This window comes from Oreochromis aureus, linkage group 16, assembly GCF_013358895.1.
Source record: "Oreochromis aureus strain Israel breed Guangdong linkage group 16, ZZ_aureus, whole genome shotgun sequence".
NCBI classification, from domain to species: domain Eukaryota; kingdom Metazoa; phylum Chordata; class Actinopteri; order Cichliformes; family Cichlidae; genus Oreochromis; species Oreochromis aureus.
In genome coordinates, this window is record NC_052957.1 from 33,957,751 (window position 1) to 33,976,526 (window position 18,776).

Sequence of the window (18,776 nt, forward strand, 5' to 3'; positions counted from 1 at the left end):
ATGTGTAGCTTCCAGTTTCAGGTGACTGAGACACCCCCGAAATGTATCATACCATTGACTGATGTAACGGCAGCAGTAGGGACACCTGTCATTCTCCAGTGTCTGGTTAATGGTAAGCCAAACCCCACTGCTGAATGGTACAAAGACGGAGACCGTATCACAGACAGCAGGTATATAATCCAGGTGAAAACTGCAGGCCACTTCAATCTGCTCATTACTAATGTGACCCAGAGTGATGCTGGTGAATACAAGTGCATAATCCAAAACACAGCTGGCTGCATTGAAACTGCAGCACTGCTGAAGGTGTTTTAGAGGTAAAGGTGCTGGGACTGGGCATATATTGATATTTTGTGTTGTATCTAAATTTTGCTTTCACAGTAGAATAAGATTATGACTTGGGGAGGAAAACGATGAATGAATGAAAAACAGAGTGTGAAGGAAAAGCTTATATTCAAAGAGAATGTGTATGCAATTTATCTATTTATTTTGCCATATATATATATATATATATGTAGTACATGAGGCTTAACTTTTCAGTAATCAGTAAGATTTCTTTACAATATCTGATTATATGCTACAGGCACATTAAACCCATGAAGTTTAACAACTTAAAGCCAAGTGCTGCCTGTTAGCAAGTTTGCAGATAAGACTGGCTAGAGGTTGAATGAAGGAAATTATTATTTTTATAGAGAGCTTGTCTTCTGTCTCTGAAAAGAGAATGTTTTCTTACTACACTTACTAGTTTCTTAAAATCTTCTTACAGGTTTAAGATTGTGGCAAACAATAATTTGATTACCTGTCGTACATATAGCACGTGTCTAACAAGAAAGCTAGCGCTCAAATAACTGAGTATGTATGTAGTAAATGTTTCTTTTAGTGTGTCAGTGACGGTAATGTGCTACTTTACATTTTTGTTCAAAAAACATAGCTTTATGTGTTTCTCTATTGTCTGGTAACTCTTTGAAAGTAACATTATTACCATTATTACAATTCATGAATGTATTTACAATTCACTAATGTGACAATTTGTATTAGTGTTGCATCAAAGGAGTTTGCAAAATCTAAAAGTTGCTTGAAGACGTGTCCCAGATTTAACCCAGTGGGAGTATCCCCAGCCCCCTGTTCCTCTGTATTTGTGGGACCTAATCAGCCAGGGTTTCGAGCCCAAAACCTGCACTAATTTCCTGAAGATGATAGCAACAACAATATTATTTGTATTAGGCAAATATCACAAATACAAAAACCTGTGTAATATCACTGACATTAATATTTCCATGTTTGCTCAAAGGCAGCAATTATGAATAACTAACAAATAAAACAACATCTTCTAAATGTTACTGATATGCATCAGTGAGTTCGTCCCAGCCCTAACACTGCTAAAACCATACATTTTAAGCAGTGATCTTATCACAAATCAATTGGCAAACTTGAAGCTCTTTAGTTTGGATGAGGCGGAAGTTTTTCTAGCAGATTTTGTCTTTTTTTGGATTTTGTGTGATTCTAAGTTCTTCCTGTTTCTAAATGAAATTTATGGCTTTTTGAAGCATTTTCAAATGTCACAGAAGAGCAACTTGATAACTTATTTTAAAAATAGATAATACTGTGAAAAATCTTTTAAAAACAAAATATAAGTTTGGCATCTTGTAAATATGTGTAATTTTAGGGGTGTATGAATGTTTACCCAGAAAAATACAAGATTCTGATATTAAGGTTGAATTTATATGTACAGCTGTCATCTTGGTTTGTCTCAGTTTATATAATAAAATTTCTGATGCAGTCTGAGCTTGCTTTTTTAAAAAAGCTTTCAAATGGATGATTTATGATGAACATTGTCCTCCTAAGACCTGAACTCTTTCATGGCATGCATTTTTAATTTCTCTTTGCTATTTGGGCTGATTGGGACCTGACGAATGTAAAAACAAAGAATTACCAGATTTTTTTTTTTTTTACCTTATTTTTGTTTCTGAGGAAACTGAGATCTACATATGAGGTCATTTGTTTTAAATTTCGATAGAACAGTGGCAGTATAATGTCCTCGTAAGTGGATATCAGGCCCTTGTAGAGCAAAATTTAGTATTTTGTTCTAGACAACCCAAAATGTGATGTCCCCATATGTGGATGCCAGGTCCTAGAAGGTTAAAAGGGAAAATGGAGTCATTAAAAGCTTTGTTTTGTAGAAAGGTTTGCTGAAAATTCCTGATTCTGGAAGTCATACCAAACAGTCTTTATTCTGTGCATCATTCCAGAATAAAAGACAAAAATATTCAAGACAATATAAATGCATGAAATACAGTTGCCTTATATGTCATGAATAAGAATGTAACAGCTATAATGATATACAGTGCTTAACAAATTTATTAGAGCAATTGTCAACAAAAATCAAAAGACAAAAAAAGTATTTAAAAAACTTACTGAATTCACTGCACTGAGTTAATATTTTTATTCCCAAATTCAAGCTGCACACTGGACTTACATGAGAAATCAGACATTAATCAAGCATTACTGGGGCTGAACTGGTAATCTGGAATGCTGGGTATTTTCCCAATGGGCCAACGCACTTTTGGGCCGATGCGTCAATTAAAGGGCAGCTACTAACCAGCCGTACAAGTACTGACAGCAGCCCATTCATTAACTTTCATTACCAATACTGTATTGCCCAATCAAATCTCTTAACGCAACCAGGCCCTCCCAACCTTCACTGTGTGCACACCATGCAGAACAGAATTGTGGAATAAGTGGTTAAAAAACAAAAGCTAAAGGAGAAAAAGAATATCAATAATCAAAGAAAATAAAATATATACGTAATATGTGTATAAGAAATTTTAGAAATAAAACAAATTTCAGAATGATAAAAAATTGATACTAGTTCTGCTAATTAAGGGCAGCTCTGACATAATTCTTGTACTAGGTGGTGGTCTGATAAATTAACACTGTAAATGGGTCGAAAGTTAAAAACAAACCAGAATGGTCAGAGCGTTTGTGTTTCATGTGTGTTCGTGTAATTGTTAATAGTTAATGTGCTTATTGTAGTTTTGTCACATGTCCTAGGATTGTCCTCATAATTACTTCATCAGCTAAAGCAAAATTTGAATATTTTTAAACTGAGACATTTATTGTTAAAAGATTTTTCATTATTGTAATTTAAATATAAAAATATGTTTTCTTTCACTTTTAGAAAGCAAAATATGGATTGAACTCAACAACTGACTGTAAAAGTCCTCTCTGCTGAGATTTGTTTTAGATGAGGACAGTCCTAATATTTGATGTTGTGAATGAAGTGTTAAAACCATAGCTGCTGTCTTTTGGATATTATTATCCAATGTCCTGCTCAATATTTCCTGACAGAGGAAACCATCATCACCACTGTGGAAGAACAAGAGGAAACCTACTACACTGGTGTCCAGTTACCACAAAAAACTAAAACGCTTGAACTCAAGCCAGATTCCAAACTTTACTCTTCCACTTTAGAGAAAAAAAAAGAAAAGCCTGTTTTCCTTACTCAGCTCTCCGGAGCAGCTGTAAACACTGGGGAAACTGCCAGGTTTACAGTTAAAGTATCTGGCTTTCCAAAGCCAACTGTGCAATGGTCTCACAATGGAAAGGTTGTAAAGAGCTCTTCTGTATACAAGCTGATAGAGGAGAAGGATGAATACACACTGGTAATCACCCAAGTCACATCTGAGTATGAGGGCAAGTACTCATGCACTGCCACGAATAGATTTGGCCAGACGACATGCACCACATACCTGGAGGTGAAAAAGCCTGAAGCCAGCCAGGCAGAGAAATGGGTTGAGAAGATGTTTAAGCTCACAGGTCAGCCTGCTAGTTTCACACTTCAGATACAACCCGTGAGGTGCTCAGAAGGAACAGAGGCTTCTTTTAATTACAAAGTCAGTGGTGATCCGGTCCCTGATATAAAGTGGTTCAAGGGGCCTTTCCAGATCCAGCCCAGTAGAAACTGTATCATTAGAACCAATTCAGATGGATCTGGTTTCATCATTATTAAGAATGCCAAACAAGAGGACAGTGGCTTATACACGTGTAAAGCCTCCAACCAGTTTGGTGAGACTGCTTGTAGTGCAGAGCTTGTTGTATTCAAAGAATCAGTCTCTGCTTCTCACAAACAGGAGGCAGCCATTCAGAAGAAAGGTTACAAGGTTTTAGTGACAGAACAAGCAACAGAGTCACGCTTGTACCAGGTCAGCCTCCCAGGCCAGGATAAAGCTAAGTCAGATCAGATGGTTTACACCATCGGCACAGAAGATCGGCAGATTATTCCCAGCGAGCAAGTGAGCTCCCTTAGAGAAGTAGATATCTCCACTGCCACTGTGTACTGTGAGAGGGTTACCCACCAGGCAGCAATACTTCAGGCACATGAGACAGAGGAACGGGTGTCTGTGGTTCCTACTCACCCAGACCAAGTGTCAGCTGTTCCTGCGAAACAGCTTCACATGGCAGCATTCACATCATCTGTTGAAGAGAGTCAGGACCTCACAGAGCAGCACTGTGATGATATTCAAAGGCCAGATCTCATTGAGCTTCAGGCAGTCAGTGAAAAAAAGTCAAAACACATGTTAGCTGTTGTTGAGGAGCTCACACCACTTTCTGCTGTTAGCACAGAGCCACTGGGTGACAGGAAGTCTGCTACTGTCAAAATCACTTCAGAACCTAAACATCTAGTCAGTGGTCATCAAGTGAAAACACAACTGTCAATCCTGAAAGAGGAGTCTCAAGAGATCCCCAAACCACAAGAAGAGATGGGTTATAAGGTTAAGGAAGGTATTAAGATTTTATATTCGGCCCAGTCCACAGAAAAGCAGGTGCTTGCAGAGGGTCACACAACTGAGTTAGCAACAGCAGAATCTGCTGTTAAGTCTTCAATTAGAAAAGAACATAAGCCACCTGTCACAGCTTTAGTTAATGAGTCTAAGCAAACTCTTTGGAAGGAGTCAGAATTCTCCATTCAGAGGCCTGCTGAGGAAGCAGCCCATACCTGTAAAGATACGATGATGAAAGCAGCTCTAACTGCTGAAGAGACACAAATGCTGCAGGGTGAGTCCACACAGTTGCTTCCTAGTCTAGACAGTGCCATGTCCATTAAGTCCGAGGTAGAAGGAAAGCAGTTGTTACACCTGCAGGTTATAACAGAACAGGACCTCCTTCCATCTGAGAAAAGACTAACATATGAAAAACCAACACCAGAACATGCAGGGACCAGAAAGAGTCCCACTTTGCTACATACTGTTAGTCAGGATGAGCAGAGAACAGTAGTTTGTGAGGCCACATCAGAGTTTGACTCCAAGGCAGACACTATAACCATAGAGCACCAGAAAGAGGCCCCTACCCTGCTGCATCTCCAGTCAACCCACCCTGTGGAGGTCCTACCCAAAGAGGGCATTCTCACAGTTGAGAAGCCTGACCAGCTGGTGGCAATGCAGAAACAAGAAAAGGCAAGAAGCCATGCAGCTCTTTCAGAAGAGAAACGAGAGCTCACAGCCGATTTTTACTCAGAACTGGATTTGTCCTTGTCTGGAGTTCAGTCTCAGTCTCGTACTGAGCCCAAGCCACAAAGTATCCTCCAACTGTGCTACCAGCCTGTGCAGTTGTCAAAAGAGACACCAGTTAGCACAGAGTGCAAGCATCAGCGAGCTCTACTACAGAAGGAGGATCGCTGGAACGTGATGCATGTCACTTCTGTGACAGATGGACAGGCTTTGGAGGAGGGTCACACAGATCATCTAACAGCTATAGACAAATTCACATGTCAGACAACCGTAGAGCCAAAAGTACCCACCGAGCCAATCCAGATTGAGGAGAAAGAGATCTCCACTGAGAGTAGTGTCTTTCTAAAGGCAGCAGAACAGGACTTTGCTGTTCAGATTCAAGAGGGTCAGTCAGTCAGGCAGTCAGTAATGATGGACGAGAAGCGAGTGCTGACAGGTGAATTCTCTCAAGAGATCACCAAGTCTGAGACCACCAAAGTTGCTGTTAATGCACAGCAAAAATTGTCCCTTTTGGCACCAGAATCTAAAGATATTACAGCTCTGCCTAAAGAGATGACATTTGTGATCCAGATCCCTAAATCATTCAGTTCAAACATACAATGTCAGCTCAGAGATGCTCTTCAGTCTGCTGTAGCCAGTGAACAGCCAGTGTTACTGGCTGAAGTTGTGGGATACCTACACGCTGTAGAAGTACAGGAGGTCAAGGTTCAAAGAGAGCCCAAGTGGGCTATGTTCACATATCTGATCACAACAACAGGTGCCCCTGTGGAGATCACTCTAGCTTTTGAGGGTGAATACCCTCAGACAGCTGACCTCAGGACTGAGGTTCAGGCAGCATTTCACTCCATGGTATATCAGGAGTCCCATGTTCTTACTTCAGAACAGCAAGGTACTATGCAACTAGACAAACCTCAGAGGGCACAAGTCACCTCAGCTCGCTCTAGCGAAACAGTGTCATCCATGGTGAAGACTGTGAGCGTGACAGAGAGCACAGCGGATTTTACTGCTGTTAAATCTCATTCTGCATCACTTCAAACTGAGTCTAAAATGGCAGTTGAGCATGCTACATTGGAGGAACGGGTTGTAGTGCAGGAATCCATGGACACAAAGGTAAAACGGTCATCCCATATCAAAATTCAAACTGAAGGTCACATGGCTTCTGAGCAGTCAGAGCAAGTTTCAAGACAGGAGGTGAGGTCAACAATCATTACAAGTCAAGAAAAAGATGTAGGAGTGTCAATCATTACCACGTCTACTACCACTGAGCAGGCAGTGGATGTCAGCATTTCCAAAGAGGGCATCGAAGTATCCAGGCCAGAACTGAGAGAATACCCTGTAATTGTTAATTCTCTCAATGACATGCTGATAGAAGAAGATAGTAGAGTAACCTTCAGCACTACCATTAAGTACGTCACAAAGGTAAACTGGTTTTTCAATGGGCAATTGGTGCAATCTGGCAAAGAGTTCAAGTGTTCCAAAGACCATGACACATACACAATGGTTATCAACAAAGTTGTCAAGGAGAGGCATCAAGGAGAATATGTTTGTGAGGCTGAGAATGAAGCCGGCAGGACAACAACATCTTCAAGGCTCACTGTGGTCTCAAGAGGTTTGATAACAGGAAAAATCTATGTATCATTCACTCATTCATCCAATCCATTTTCTTTGAGAGCAACTAATCATTCAGTGGATCATTCCAAACCTTTGTCTTCACATGAATATATGCATTTGTCACTTTGGTTCCTCTATTCATTTCATAGCTTGGCATGAGCAGTCTAAGCAGGGCACTGGATGGTACTAACTCACTCTCTTCTTTTTTCCACATCATCTTGGTCAGTATTTCCCTAAAGACCAGAACCATCACAGTCGTAATGTAATTTTATTTCTGAAGTGCACAAGCTTCTTGCTATAATGTTTGTCATGATCTGGCCATTAGGATACTTTCAAAGTCTCTCCATGTTCACATTGGCATGCAAGTGGCACCAGACTGCTTTGTTTTAAACATGTGTTTTCCATGATCTGTCACCATTCTCCACGTCCACAATGTCTCTCTGCATGTTTTAAGGGCTTCAGATTGCCTCATCTTTCACAAACCAAGAAAATCATGTACACTGATATCATCTTCTTTCAGGCTGCTTTTTGTAAAACCATGGGGCTAATGTTCTGGCGTTTTTTTGGTTTTGTTTTTCTCCACAGTCACCTTGGCTTGCTATCCACCATTATTGTACATTCCACCATTCTTTTTCCTAATCTTTTGTTTGTTTGTTTTTATCTAAAGAGTAGCAGTAAATTTAATTACTAAAATGTGCTTTTTTTGTCTGTGTCTGCAACAGTGCCCCCTGTCTTTAGGCAGAAAATCACACCTCTGGAGATAAATGTCGGCAGTCACACCAAGTTTGAATGTGAGATTGAAGAAGCTCCAGACGTGACATTCAAATGGTACAAATCTGGCACCGAAATCAGACAGAGTGAAAAGTATCGGATCGTCAGCTGCCACACTAGTTCCACTTTAGAGCTCCTGAACCCTGTCAAAGCTGATAGTGGAGAATACACCTGCAAAGCTTCAAATCAACACGGCACAGACAGCTGCACTGCCTCGCTCATTGTCACCGGTAAGATCCCAGCAGGACCTCATTTAAATTATTGCTATGCATAAATGTGTTTGAGAGAGAGAGAATTATATACAAACACTGTGTTGTACTTTGAATTATCAAGGTCAAGGTTGGAAGGTATGCTTAGTTTATAGCGCTAAGCTGCTGTTTTATTTGGCAATATATCACTATTAAGAAGCAAAATGTTGCTATGTCATATTGATCACTGAGTTGCACAGGCTTATTTTTAATGGTGGTTTTTCAAACCTGTTGAACTTTTTGTGTGCTCTGCCTGCTCTCCATAGAGATGTACCCACCAGTATTTGTATCAAAACCAGACCCAATGACTTTATATGTGGGAAAACAAGCTGTGTTCCAGTGCTCACTTACTGGATCCTCGCCTATGGAAGTTGTCTGGCACAAGGACAACATAACAATTTCCTCTGAAAGGAACTATGTCATGAAATGTGAAAAGAACAAGTATTCCCTTCACATTAAAAGTCTTGAACTGACTGATCAGGGAGTGTACCTGTGCAAGGCTTCCAACAGTGTTGGTGTAGCTACTTTTGCAGTAGAACTCAAGGTTATTGACAAGCCCCGGTTTGTTACGGTCATTGAGCCAGTATCTGCAGCTGTTAATGACCCACTGAGGCTGGAGTGCCACGTGAATGAGGACACTGGTGTGGCTGTCACCTGGACCAGGGATGGCAAAAAAGTCCACCAGAGTATGGAGTGTAAACTGTCCTTTGAGGACAAGGTCGCTGTTCTGGAGATCCCCAAGTCCAAACTAAAGGACTCAGGGAAATATGTATGCACAGCTGCAAATGAGGCTGGCAGCTCCTCCTGTGAGGCTGTGGTAACAGTTCAAGGTAAGATCGTAACGGTGATCTTTCCATTTGCCATGATGAAAACCTATGCAATTACCTGAAGTGAGGTCAATGTTGACAAGAGTTTTTAGCTGGCTCCAAGCTAATACTAATACTGTGCTGCTGTCTTGTGCCTTTTTTGCATTCTTTTTTGCTTTCTTATGTCTTGGTTGACTTTTTTCTATATTTCACCAATGTATAAAAAGTCTCAGAGTTTTTTTGAACAAAACACTCTTTCAGAGCCCCCTGCCTTTGTGAAGAAAATGGAATCTAAGCTTACATGGAAACAGGGTATAGCTGCACGCTTACAATGCACAATCAAAGGATCGCCTGAACTTCACATCCAGTGGTTCTGGAATGAAAGAGAGCTGAGTAATGGAGACAAATATAAAATATCTTTCAAGACTGGAGTTGCTACTGTGGAGATAATGAACCTTCTGGTCACAGACAGTGGCAGATACACCTGTGAGGTATCAAATAATGCTGGGAGTGAAAGCTGCAGTACTCTTTTAGCTGTTAAAGGTTTGTCCAAGGAGTTACTTTACATTTACTTCAGTTCAGACAAAAAACAAACTTTGGCATTAACTGCATTTACTTTACCTATGATGCATAGAGCCACCGTGCATTAGAAAAGACCTGCAGACAGTAGAGGCAGTGAAGGGAGCAGCTGCTCACCTGGAGTGCGAGGTCACAGGAACAGCTCCTTTTGAAATCACTTGGTTAAAAAATAAGAAACCCATCACCAGTGATCAGAAGTATAAATTGATTTCCCAAGATTCGATAGCAAGGCTGGAGATTCAAACATTTGACACTACAGATATTGGAGATTATCAGTGTGTCATATCAAATGATGTGGGAAAAGTCACCACTAAGGCTATGGCTAAACTTAAAGGTTAGTAAACTCAAGCCCATCACAGCAGTTGCAAAATCAGATTTAATTCTGTCCATTTTTAACTTGTAATGTGTTTTTGTAGATCCACCAACTTTCTCAAAAAGGGTTGAGAGTGTTACAGCAGTCTTGGGAAATACAGTAAAACTACAAGGAATGATTAAGGGTTCAACTCCCATCACTGTGAAATGGATAAAAGACTCCAAGATGCTAAGAGATGACGATCCAAATATCAAGATGGTTTTTGAGAACGGTGTTGTTAGTTTGTCGATAACAACAGTTGCCATCAGCCATGGTGGCAAGTATTCATGCCAAGCGGAGAACGAGGCTGGGCAACAAAAGTGTGAAGCGATCTTGACTGTGCAAGGTCAGATACCATCTTTGATGCAGCGATGCCTTTACATATTGTAATATAGGTTTTTATGTCTAAACTCTTTGTCCTAAAAACTGTCTTATCCCAGAACCTGCCAGGATTGTAGAGCCTGCAGAGTCCATTAGTGTGACGGCAGGGGACTCAGCCACATTGGAGTGCACAGTCTCTGGAAGCCCAGATCTCAAAGTGAAGTGGTTTAAAGATGGGAAGGAGATCATTAGTGGCCGTAAATATAAGATGACTCTGAAGGATAATATTGCCACCCTGAAAATTCTTACTGCAGAAAAAGGAGATACTTCAGAGTATAAAATGGAAGTGGCGAATAAAGTTGGGAAAGACCAGTGCACGTGTTCAGTCACTGTCTTAGGTTGGCTACTGGTTTCAGCGACTTTTTTGAAATTTTTTTAAAATTTCTTAAAACCTTTGTTTTAGTTGTGTGTGTTTATATCTACACGGAAAACACATTGTATTTATACATTTTGGGAAATGCATTTTGCTATAGTCCTAAAATGTTGTGTGTACAATGTTATTTGCTTTTGGATTTTGCTCAGTGGTTCCTGTCAGTGTGAAACTGCCAATAAATGATTTTTCTTCTTTAACGTCCAGATCGGATAATGCCTCCAGCTTTCACCAAGTCGCTGAAAAGAGTTGACGGTAACATTGATAATCCTGTCTCCATGGATTGCAAGGTGTCTGGGTCACAGCCCATGACCGTGACTTGGTTCAAAGACGACCAGGAGATTGTTTCTGGAGACAAATTCCAGCCTGAATTTAAAGACAGCTCTGCTATATTGAGAATCATGTGGCTAGAAAAGGCTGACTCTGGTGTTTATAAATGCAGAGCCACCAACTCAGCTGGCTTTAAAGAAACCAGTGGCACGCTCTATGTGAAAGGTCATATCTTATGCGTTTGTTTTCTACATGTAATCTCTGAATTATTCTATACTAACGTAAAATGTAAATTTGTTTTATTGGCCTTCAGAACCCCCAGCGTTCACAGTGAAACCACACGACCAGGATGTTATTCCAGGAACTACAGTTTCCTTAAGAACAGCATTCACTGGAACAGCTCCTTTAACTGTGAAGTGGTTCAGGGAAGAAAAAGAGATAATTACAGGGGGCACTTATTTCATTAAAAAAGATGCCTCTTCAAGCTCTTTGGAGCTTCACTCTGTAAAGCCCACTGATACCTCGAAATACACGTGCGAAGTATCCAATGATGCTGGGAAGGTAGACTGCACAGTAGTCCTCTTTGTGAAAGGTGCAGTCTTTAGTATCATGTGCAACTTCATAAACCTGACTTCAGATTATGCCACTGATATGATATTAACCCTAAACCTCTTCTGTCTCATACTGAATATTAACCTCTTCTATCAGAACCTCCCGTGTTTGTGAGGAAACCCGAGGCAACCAAACTCATCACCAGTGGTGACTCTGCCGGGCTGGAGTGCAAAGTAACTGGCAGCCCAGTCATCAGTTTCAAATGGTTCAAGGATGAAATGGAGATCAGTGCCAGTTCTAAATACACAATGAGCTTGATCGACTTGATGGCAACTCTAGAAATAGCTAATTGTACAGTGGAGGACAGTGGAGATTATGTCTGTGTGGCATCAAGTGAGGCTGGAAGTGACCGTTGCACCTGCACAGTTATAGTCAAAGGTTGGTTTAGTGTTAGTTTTAAAGATGTTACTTCTTCTTTTCTTAGGTGATGAAACTATTCATATTACATGTCTGTTGTTTTGTTGTAGAACCACCATTGTTTCTGCGTAGCTTGGAGCACAAGGACGTGGTAAAAGGTTCTGAGCTGACGCTAGAGTGCCAAGTCTCTGGTTCTGCTCCTTTTACTGTGTCATTTTATAAAAACTCCAAATTGATTCGGAACGACAAAAGACACAGGATTACTGTGAAAGAGGACCTGCTAGCACTACAGGTTCTGGCAGTAGAAACAGGAGATGTTGGTTTGTACCAGTGTAGTGTTGAGAATGAAGTGGGAAGGGCCTCCTGTGATTGTCACGTAACGCTAAAAGGTTAGTTTAGATGCTATTGTGGTTAGCTGCCGTAAGCTCTTCTCCTTACACTTCAAAAGGCTGCATTTTAAATCTGTATCATATTTTGAAATCTTAGCAAACACAGTTTTCCTTTTGTTCAGAAGGAATTTACTTGAGATTGCTCAGCTTTTTACATTTTTCTTTGCAGAACCACCATCATTTGTTCGAAAGCTGGAGAACCTCAGCTCATTGGCTGGCAGCGAGGTTTCTCTCATTTGCAGTCTGAAAGGCTCTGAACCCATATCTGTGGCCTGGCTAAAAGACAACCATGAGCTCAAAGAGGCTGAAAACATTCAGATTACATATGAGAACAAGACTGCGCTACTGCAGATCACCAACTTACAGAGCAGTCACTGTGGTAAATACTCTTGCCAGGTGCAGAATCAGGCTGGCAGCCAGACATGCTCTGCTGTGCTGACAGTCAAAGGTTGGTTAAGATATTAAACTCAACTTTGTTTGCACCCTTATTTAAAATCTTTGTATGCCTTCACAGGTTGATAAACTTGACTGCTTTCTTGCAGTCATGTGAAATGGGAAGTACACCCTCTTTCAATTCTAAGAGTCCACATATTTGGGCATAACAAAAATGTAACTGGTCCTTAGTAGGTCTTAAAATTATGTAACTACAGCTTTAAATGAATAATTACACGTACCATATTACACCATAACATTACTTACTAAACAAAAACTCCAAATGCAGAAGCAGTGTGTGAAATACACCCTTACTGTTTCCACAGGAATTACCAGGGTAAATAGCAGTCAGGAGCTGCTTATTAAAGGTGGAAATGTTTGTGATATTGTGTGATGTGATATTTAAAGCCAAAAAGATTTTAGTGAGCAAGGAAGGTATGAATGCATTACAGGGTCCCTAATTGGCAGAAATTATTAAGTTAAGCGGCTAATATGTATTTAAATGTAAATGTGTTCCTGTGATTATTATGTTGCCTTGCAAAAAATGTCTACCTGTGCTGGCATGGCAGCTTACTGCAACATATTGCGACTTTTGCAAGCATGTCCATGTCACACTTCGAATAATATTAATTATTATTATAATGATTATAATGTAATTACTGGTCATCAGTCACAGTTTTTCAAAACACCATAAGAGACAAAGTGCTCAGAATTACAATTAGATTAAAAAAATGAATTACATGTAAAGCATATAAAATATTCAATGTAAGGATGTAGGCTTTTACCTTTTAATCTAATCATATAACAGTATTCCTTATTTTAAATGATCTTAAATTAAAAATTACTTATACCATCATCGGTGATTTTGCATGTAGTCTTTTTGCACAAAGTAGGAACATTTCCATGCACATATTAGTAAATAAGGGCCAAGTACCCCAGCAAAACTACAACATCATGACTGAAAAAAATAATGAATGTGTTGCAATGGCTTAGTCAAAGTCCAGAAATCAGAAGAGAAGACTTTCTGATTTCATTATTGATATCACTTATCAATCTTGTTCACGTTTCACTTTGATTCTCTTCGATTCTTGCTGCGTTCTCATTGGCTCCACTTTGAGAATCACTACTGTCACTAAATAGCATATCAGAGACATCACATTACTTAATTACTCACCGGAGAAAGTAATTTGTTACACAACTCTTTCCATTACTTTCTTGTTGCCTCGTAAAATGACCTGAAATGCACTGTCTCATTAATGCCAGTTAACAATATAAAAATCGGGCTAAAGTTCCACACACCAACACACATTTCTGTCCTAATGAGGGCACACATACGCTCTTTCCTTTAGTATTTAGATATGAACACCCAATGCTGACAATAAAAGCAAAAAAGGAACCCGGCCCACAGAGACTTCAAAGTGATTGTCACACAGCTTCTACTGTAGAAACAGAAACAGGAAGAACTGGAGGCTCATCCGTTTGTTACCTGTCGAAGTTCAGGGTCGGACTGCTGGGCTGGAGTCAGCATTCACTCAGTTTTAACATCACTCTGGGTTCTTGGCTAGCTTAGCTGACGATGCACCTGATGCAGTTTCCACTTTACCATCCTGCCCTTTGATGCAATAAAAATAAAAGTAATGTAAAAAGTAATGTAATGCCATCTAGCGCTGTAGATGGCGCTGCTATTTTCCTCCTCTGCCACACAAACTGAAATCAGCTGACTGTAGCGCAAGTGCAAGTGGAAACGATGGGCAAGCACAATAACAATTTCAAGGAAGTAAGTAAGTAAAATGTATTTATATAGCACTTTTTAAGACAAGAAGCTGTTACAAAGTGCTTCACATGAGAATAAAAGGCATGTCAAACAAACAATATAACAATATAAAGGAAGTATAAAAGCATATCAAACAAAGCAATAGGACAGTATAAATATCAAACAAAACAACATATTACACACGAACATTACCCAAATGCCTGTCTAAACAGATGTGTTTTAAGCTGTTTTTTAAAAGAAGCCACAGTGTCGATGGTGCGTAGCGGGGCGGGTAAACAGTTCCACAGTATTGGAGCCAGGGTTTGAAAAGCGCAATCCCCCTTCGTTTTCAAAAGGGTCCGTGGAATAGATAAAAGACCACTATCAGTGGGTCTAAGAATCCGCTTTGGAGAGTAGGTTGGAGAAGCTCAGTGATATAGGTGGGGGCCTCACCTTGTAAAGACATAAACGTAAAGGTGAGGATTTTAAACTTATATCTATACCCAACCGGAAGCCAGTGCAAGGATTTTAGTATAGGAGTGATATGGGAAAATTTATTACTGTGGGTTAAAAGCCTTGCTGCAGCATTTTGGACCGCTTGGAGGCGATTGAGTGAAGCCTTAGATACACAGGAGAAGAGTGCATTACAGTAGTCTAACCGGGAGGAGATGAAGGCGTGGACAAGCATCTCCAGTTCAGCTTTGGAGACAATAGTCCCGAGTTTGGCAATATTTCTTAAATGAAAAAAGCAGGAGTGGGTCACAGATTTAATATGAACCTCAAAAGACAGAGATTGATCAAAAGTTATCCCAAGATTCCGAGCTGTAGCTTTTATCAAGGATGAAAAGGCACCCAGATGTTGACTAATTTGGGGCTTGATATTCTCTGGATAAGCACTCGGTCTTGTCTGCGTTCAGCTGCAAAAAATTGCTTGTCATAAAACATTAATTTCCTTAAGACAGTCCATTAGAGTGGATAGCTTGTCTAATTCCCAAGGTTTAAAAGAGATGTATAATTGGATATCATCTGTATACAGATGGTAGGAAATTTTTTTGAAACCGCTAATGATACGGCCTAAAGGAAGAATATATAGTGAAAATAACAGGGGGCTTAAAACCGAACCTTGTGAACTACTGGGCTCTTGATTCCCTTCCCTAGACATTAATCTAATATAAATAGTTTGGTGGGACATTAAGAAAGTTATGCATAAACAAATGCTGGCAAACATCAGTAAACGGAGTTAAGCGAGAATGTCCTGATATGTGAAACCTTAGAAAAAGGTGTACTTTTTTTCACATGGCTTTCAAACTCATTCATGCTTGAAATTACATGAATGTAACCTTGTAAGTTGACAAGAACCAAATACAACTGTAGAATCTTTAGTATTCTGTAGGCTTAGGTTCTTGGTCTCTCGTTGATGTGTGGTAGTATAGGAAGCTTTAAGTTCTTTGCTGACTGTGTTTTTTTGTTTTTTTTGGACACCCCAGAACCAGCAAAAATCACAGAAGAAGTAAAGTCTATCAGTGTGACTCAGGGGGATCCAGCTACTCTGGAAGCCAGGTTCTCAGGCACAAAACCCTTGAAAGTCAGATGGCTAAAGGCTGGCAAGGAGCTGACCTCAGGCCAGAGATATAAAGTACAGAGCAAAGATACCAGTTCTGTGTTGAAGATTATTAAAACTCAGAAAAGTGACGGTGGTGAATATATCTTTGAGGTTTCAAACGATGTTGGACAAAGTTCATGTGATGCCACACTCACCATTCTCGGTCTGTTCTTAAATGTCTATCACCTTAGTTTTGATTAATTTAATCTTGCTTTGAACATTGTTTCTCACTCGCCTTTTTCCTTTGTCCATGTTAGATCAAATAATTCCTCCGTCTTTTACAAGAAAACTGAAACAGACAGAAGGTGTCAAAGGATCATTTGCGCATCTGGAGTGTCTTGTGTCTGGTTCTCTTCCAATAACCATACAGTGGTACAAAGATGAGAAAGAGATCCAAACCGATGACAAACACAAATGCACATTCTTTGAAAATGTTCCATTTCTAGAAATCTCCAATCTTGATACTAAAGACAGTGGCAATTATACCTGCATTGCTACAAATAAAGCAGGAACGGTCCAGTGCTCTGGAGTCTTATTTGTGAAAGGTCTGAACATATTTTTGTACCATTTAGCAAATGGATGTGTACAAAGAAATATAGTTAGAAGGATTTTTACCCAGAATGGCTTTGTCTTTGTCTTTCAGAATCCCCATGCATTCTTGAAAAACCTGAATCCATAAATGTTTTGCCTGGCTCAAAAGTCCAATTTAGTATACTGTTCTCTGGCACACCACCACTCACCACCAAATGGTTTAAAAACAATAAAGAGATCCTGTCCAGTGCTGACTGGTCTGTGATCAAAGATAACACCTCGAGCACACTGGAACTCTTCTTTGCAAAAACCACAGATTCTGGAGACTATGTCTGCCAAATACAGAACGATGTTGGCTCCGCTTCATGCCAAGCAACACTCTTTGTCAAAGGTTATCAATCTTTATGTGAAACTGAGTTGCCAAGTATGTCTCCAGCCATCTGTTGGAGCCATTTTTCTCACATTATATTTGACTTTTTCCCTTTGATTCACATTAAAGCTCCACTTTCGACTGATAATTCGTACCTAAATTTTCCATAATACCTCCCTTGCAAGTTCCCAAAACTTGCTATGAGTTTGCTTAAAATGTTATCAACACTTGGATGGAAACATACACTTTGTGAATGTGTCCCCCATGTTGTTCATCTGATGGTTTATCAATTACTCTCTTTTATTCCTTAGTGCCTCCAAAGTTTACACAGATCCCAGCCCGTGTGTCTGTAGTTTGTCCTGGTCAAAGTAAGGTTTTTGAGTGCCAGGTGACCGGCACACCAGAGATTGACATCTACTGGTTCAAAGAAGGCTCTGAAATCAGCCCAACTGATCACTATAAGATGGCCTTTGTCAACTCTGTGGCAACACTGGAAGTCTGTGGGGCTGAGGTTAAACATAGTGGGCTTTACTATTGCGAAGCTCGTAATGAAGCTGGCAGTGAGAGCTGCAGCATGGAGCTGAAGGTCAAAGGTCTGTTGTACATGATGTTCATTGTGCTAGAATTACAAGAGCATTGAATTAAAAGCAGTGGTTTCCCTCAAACAAAGAGCTAGACTGATGTGATTTAAGTTAAACGTAAAATAAACAACAGGGCTAGCCAATATTTTTACCTATATGAACTGTAAACCTCTGGACCAGCAAGAAATACTTGCTGGAGTAGAATAGGTACATGACCGTTTGCTCTCCCTCATTTCAGAACCACCATCATTTATTAGAGAACTGGCTCGAGCTGATGTTGTGAAGGGCTCCACTGCCATTTTAGAATGTCAAGTTGCTGGGACGGGTCCGTTTGAGATAACATGGCACAAAGATGGAAAGGAGCTCAAACCCAGTGCTAAACATGCCTTCTCTCAGTTAAATGACACTGTGTGTCTTGAAGTGCACAAATGTGATGCTGTAGATATTGGTGAATATCAGTGCACTGTTGCTAACGAGGTGGAAAGCTGTACTTGTAAGACTACACTAAGCCTCAAAGGTTGGTCTAAGCAGAAGAATAATTCTGCATATTTTCATTTGAGGTAAGGTCTTTAAACTTACTTTAATATTTCATTCTTTCCTAATAGAACCACCAACATTCATCAAGACAATTGAGAACACTGCTATTGTTCTGGGTAAAATGGCAGAGTTTCAGTGCATTGTGAAAGGCTCTCCCATCATCTCTGTACAGTGGAAAAAAGATGAGAATTGGATATTGGAGGATCCAAAGATTCAGAGAACATTTGAAAACAATGTGGCTACACTCCGGATTCCTGCCTGTGAGGCGATACACAGTGGCAAATACACCTGCCAGGTGGTAAATGAGGCTGGGCAGGATAAGTGTTTTGCCACCCTCACAGTGCAAGGTAACTAGTTGTAGCAATAAAATCTCTTTACACTCTGGCTTAGAAACGTTCTGAATTTTTGACTTTGCTTGGGATTCTAGTGCCTCCGCAGATCACAGAGAAACCTGAGGTGGTAAAGGTTACAGTTGGAGATCCAGTCAGTCTGGACTGTAAGGTTACAGGCTCCCCTGAACTCAGGGTGAAATGGATGAAAGATGGCAGGGAGCTCAAGTCAATCAGGCAGCACAAGCTGATCTTTGAGAACAATATCAGCAGCTTAAAGATTCAGGCTGCGCAGAAGGAGGATGAAGGAGAGTATGTCTTTGAGGTGGTAAACTACATCAGTAGCTGTACCTGCAAAGTCAAGCTAATTGTATTAGGTTAGTTTCAAAA

General features: G+C 40.2%; 1 protein-coding gene across 1 annotated transcript in view; it reads left to right on the forward strand.

Annotated features, from left to right (window-relative positions):
* Nucleotides 1–18,776, forward strand: part of ttn.2 (titin, tandem duplicate 2) — a 217,539-nt gene that overhangs the window by 44,847 nt on the left and 153,916 nt on the right. The window contains 18 exon segments of the mRNA XM_039599816.1: nt 3,348–7,113; nt 7,838–8,116; nt 8,401–8,964; nt 9,202–9,483; nt 9,575–9,853; nt 9,936–10,217; nt 10,312–10,590; nt 10,830–11,117; nt 11,206–11,484; nt 11,601–11,882; nt 11,972–12,250; nt 12,420–12,698; nt 15,923–16,201; nt 16,682–16,960; nt 17,251–17,532; nt 17,759–18,037; nt 18,126–18,404; nt 18,485–18,763. Of these exon segments, the coding sequence (XP_039455750.1) occupies nt 3,348–7,113; nt 7,838–8,116; nt 8,401–8,964; nt 9,202–9,483; nt 9,575–9,853; nt 9,936–10,217; nt 10,312–10,590; nt 10,830–11,117; nt 11,206–11,484; nt 11,601–11,882; nt 11,972–12,250; nt 12,420–12,698; nt 15,923–16,201; nt 16,682–16,960; nt 17,251–17,532; nt 17,759–18,037; nt 18,126–18,404; nt 18,485–18,763 (8,815 nt within the window).